Below are 4,102 nucleotides of genomic sequence, written 5' to 3' on the forward strand. Positions count from 1 at the left end.
TTCCAAATTCCTTTACAATAGAAAATTTCAGTCCAGAAGTGACAACGTGGCGGCGTTGGTTACAACGGCTACAAGGAGCCTTTACGATTTTCCGGATCACGGGAAGCGCGCGTGTTCCGTATTTACTACATTATATGGGACCTAGCGCATTTGATATACTGTGTGACCAATTAGATCCGGCTGACCCGTTCTCGCAGGATTACGAGTCATTGACGGCCAAGTTGGAAGAATTCTATGATCCGGCTCCGTTGGAAATAGCGGAAAATTTTAAATTTCACCAACGACGACAAATTGAGGGCGAACAAGTACAACAATTTGCGGCTGCCCTACACAAGTTAAGTTTACATTGTAAATTTGGGAGTTACTTGAAGACAGCCCTAAGGAACCAATTGGTTTTTGGTCTTTCAAGTAAGAAGATTCAAACGAGACTTCTTGAGAAGAAGGAGTTAACGTACGAGGAAGCGGTACAGATAGCCACCACGATGGAGCTTTCGGAGAAGGGGGCAACATCTTTACAAAATGGCGCTACAAGTCCGACGGCAGGCGTGGAATATCTACAGGCTGGGAAGAAGCCATTGAAGAAATCGAAGGACAACAATAATAATCATAATTCTTTTAAAAAGAAATTAGCGATTACTAATTTTTCGAAGCAAAATAATAATAAGGCGTCGCGTTCTAATTCGAATAAGGAGAGCGCTAAATTAATTAAGTGTTTCAGATGCGGAAAAGGGCATTATGCTTCCCAATGCACGTTAAGTAGAGAAGTACGTTGCTCGGGCTGTGGAGGATCCGGACATTTGGCAAAAGTCTGTTTCAAGAAGAAGGAGTATGCAAATAATTTGGATGAGGTATTACAATTGGAGCAAGCAGAGCAACGGGATAAATTCTTTTGCGTGCTCTTAGTAAATAACAAGCGAATTCGTTTCGAAGTGGATAGTGGCTCTGCAGTCACGATCATGAATTGCGAGCAGGTACGTGCCTTATTTCCGGGTTCGACCATTTTCAGAACAAATCTTAATTTAATTTCGTATTCTAAAACAATAGTTAAAATCTTAGGATATATATCAGTTTATGTACAAGGAAATGAGACACGAAAGAAATTGAATATTTACTTAACTGAATTAGATAAAGAACCGTTATTAGGTAGGGAATGGATACGACAGTTGAAAGGTCAGCGTGGGGTGCCAGAGTTCCTCGAGTGCAAGTTATTGGAAAATATTAATTCTACGCCGCGGAATTTTCATAATCGATTACAATTAAGTTTACGTAAATTCGAGGAAATACGTGAGCCTACTTTGGCTAAGATTACGGGCATACAAGCCAGACTTACAATGAAACCGGATGCAACTCCGGTATATTTAAAGGCAAGGTCAGTACCATTTAAATTGATTCCTTTAATAGATAATGAATTAGATGAATTGGTTAAAGCGGGAATTTTTACAAAGACGGAAAACTCGGAATGGGCTACACCTATTGTTCCGGTGTTGAAAGCGAATGGCACTATTAGAATATGTGGAGATTACAAATCCACAATAAATCCTAAACTTATAATTGATGAACACCCGTTACCAACTACAAACGAACTTTTTGCTAAGTTAGCGGGTGGCGTTAAATTCTCAAAAATTGACTTACGCCAAGCTTATTTACAGTTAGAAATACACCCGGAAAATAGGAAGTTACTTACTTTAAATACGCATAGAGGACTTTACGTAGTTAATAGACTGATGTACGGTGTCGCATCAGCTCCGGCAATCTGGCAAAGAACATTGGAGCAAATATTGCAGGATATTCCTGGAGTGGCAATTTTTCTCGATGATATAGTAATTACGGGCCATTCAGAGGAGGATCACTTACATAGATTACATAGGGTGCTAGAGAGATTGCATAAGCATAACGTGCGAATCAACTTAGAGAAATCAGAGTTTTTTACACATGAAGTTAAATACTGCGGTTACTTATTACGAGAGGACGGTATACATAAAGAACCTTCTAAAATGGAAGCAATTAGGAACATGCCGCGTCCACAAAATGTTTCTGGCGTCCGAGCCTTCATCGGTATGATTAACTATTATAGTAGATTTATTAAAAATCTAAGTTCAATCTTACGACCGTTAAATAAGTTATTACATAAGAATACTCGTTTCTCGTGGTCAGAAGAACAAGAAGTAGCTTTTAAAAAAGCCAAAGAGGCATTTGTGAGCAATCAAGTCTTGGTACCTTTTGACCCGAAATTACCGGTGGTTCTCGCGACGGATGCTAGTCCCCACGGAATAGGGGCAGTACTTTCGCATACATATCCCGATGGGTCGGAAAGGGTTATACAATACGCGTCACAAACTTTATCCGATACGCAGCAAAGATACGCACAGATAGACAAAGAAGCATATAGTATAATATTCGGTATTAAGAAGTTCTATCAATATCTGTATGGAAATAAGTTTACTCTAGTTACGGACCACAGACCATTAGTACACATTTTATCTCCAAATAAAAGTTTGCCGGTTTATAGTGCAATGAGAATGCAGCATTACGCCATTTTCTTGCAAGGATTCAATTATACTATCAGGTATAGAAAATCGGAAAGTCATGCAAATGCCGATTGCCTTTCGAGATTACCGTTAAAAGAATATACAAAAAATATGGATGTAATAGATGTTTTCGAATTAAGTACACTAGAAACACTACCGGTGGATGCAAAATGCATCGAGTTGCATACACGAAAAGACACGGAGTTACAAAAACTCCTACAAGCGTTACAATCAGGCACTCTGGCACATAGCGCTGACAGATTCAATTTAGAGCAAACGGAATTCTTATTACAAGAAGGTGTAATTTTTCGAGGTCATCGGGTCGTAATACCGAAATCTTTGCAGAAAAAAATACTAGAAGAATTACATACGGGTCATTTTGGAATTAATAAAATGAAAGGTATAGCTAGAAGTTATTGTTGGTGGAAAGGAATTGACGATGATATAAAAGCTCTAGTGGAAAATTGCCAAAATTGTAATACGTTCAAAAATAATCCACAAAAAGTGGAACAACACATTTGGGAGCCATCAGCGGCACCCATGCATCGAGTCCATGCGGACTTTGCAGGTCCTTTCCTAGGACGTTGGTTTTTCATCGTAGTTGATTCATATTCAAAATGGCCCGAAGTAAGAATAGTAAAAAATCTGATGGCGAAAACAGTTATAGAGGAATGCAGGGATATATTTACAAAATACGGCATCCCACAAATTTTTGTAACCGATAACGGTAGAACATTCACATCGGCCGAGTTTAAAACATTTTTAAAACAGAATGGAGCGAAATTTAAATTTACAGCACCGTATAACCCGGCCACAAATGGCCAAGCCGAGCGTTTTGTACAGACTTTAAAAAATGCGCTACGACGCATGAAGGCGGACACGACCAATGTACGCGAAAATCTTAGTAAAATGTTACTACAGTACCGTATTGCGCCGCATGCGATGACTAAAAAGTCGCCAGCAGAACTGTTTTTAGGTAGAAAGCTTCGTACAAGACTTGACTTGTTATTTCCTTTACCTGAGAAAGAGGAGACGAGTTCCTCATATTCATGTGTTAATAAAAGTTTTAAATTGGATGAGCGAGTATCGTGTAGGAATTATGTAGGTAAAGATAAATGGAAATTCGGAAGAATTAAAAAGCGTTGCGGAATAGTGCATTACTTAATCGCGCTTGATGACGGACGAACCTGGCGAAGGCACGTTAATCAGATGCGATTAATAGGGCAGGCAACTCCGAATCAAGAAACAGACTGGGATCACGGTCCCGTGGAGGATTTGACCGTTCGAATTGAAGCGAACGCATCGGAAAATAAAACTACCGATAAAGAGCAACAGAAAGAATCGTCACAGGAGATTCAACAACAACCGCCGGATCGTTCACAGCCCCAGCAGATAGAGATCGTTCCGCAGGAGTCGATTAAGCAGCAAAAGAATGTAATCCAAAAAGGAACTATGCGGAAACCACGAGAGCCGGTTATAGGGAGCGTTGTGCGAAAATCCGATCGAATTGCGGCAAAGGGCACAATCGTCAAAGCAAAGAAATAATTCATGTTATGTTAAAACGATGTTTTTTT

At 39.6% G+C, this 4,102-nt stretch overlaps 1 protein-coding gene across 1 annotated transcript; it reads left to right on the forward strand.

The window, feature by feature from the left end:
* The first annotated feature begins 134 nt into the window (after positions 1-134).
* LOC108782899 (uncharacterized protein K02A2.6-like) lies at positions 135-4,073 on the forward strand. The gene is made up of 2 exons (XM_018551297.1): positions 135-3,255; positions 3,325-4,073. The coding sequence occupies exons 1-2, from the start codon at positions 135-137 to the stop codon at positions 4,071-4,073; spliced, it is 3,870 nt and encodes a 1,289-aa protein (XP_018406799.1).
* Positions 4,074-4,102: the final 29 nt, after the last annotated feature.

This window comes from Cyphomyrmex costatus, unplaced genomic scaffold (genome assembly GCF_001594065.2).
Source record: "Cyphomyrmex costatus isolate MS0001 unplaced genomic scaffold, Ccosl1.0 C2368881, whole genome shotgun sequence".
NCBI lineage: Eukaryota > Metazoa > Arthropoda > Insecta > Hymenoptera > Formicidae > Cyphomyrmex > Cyphomyrmex costatus.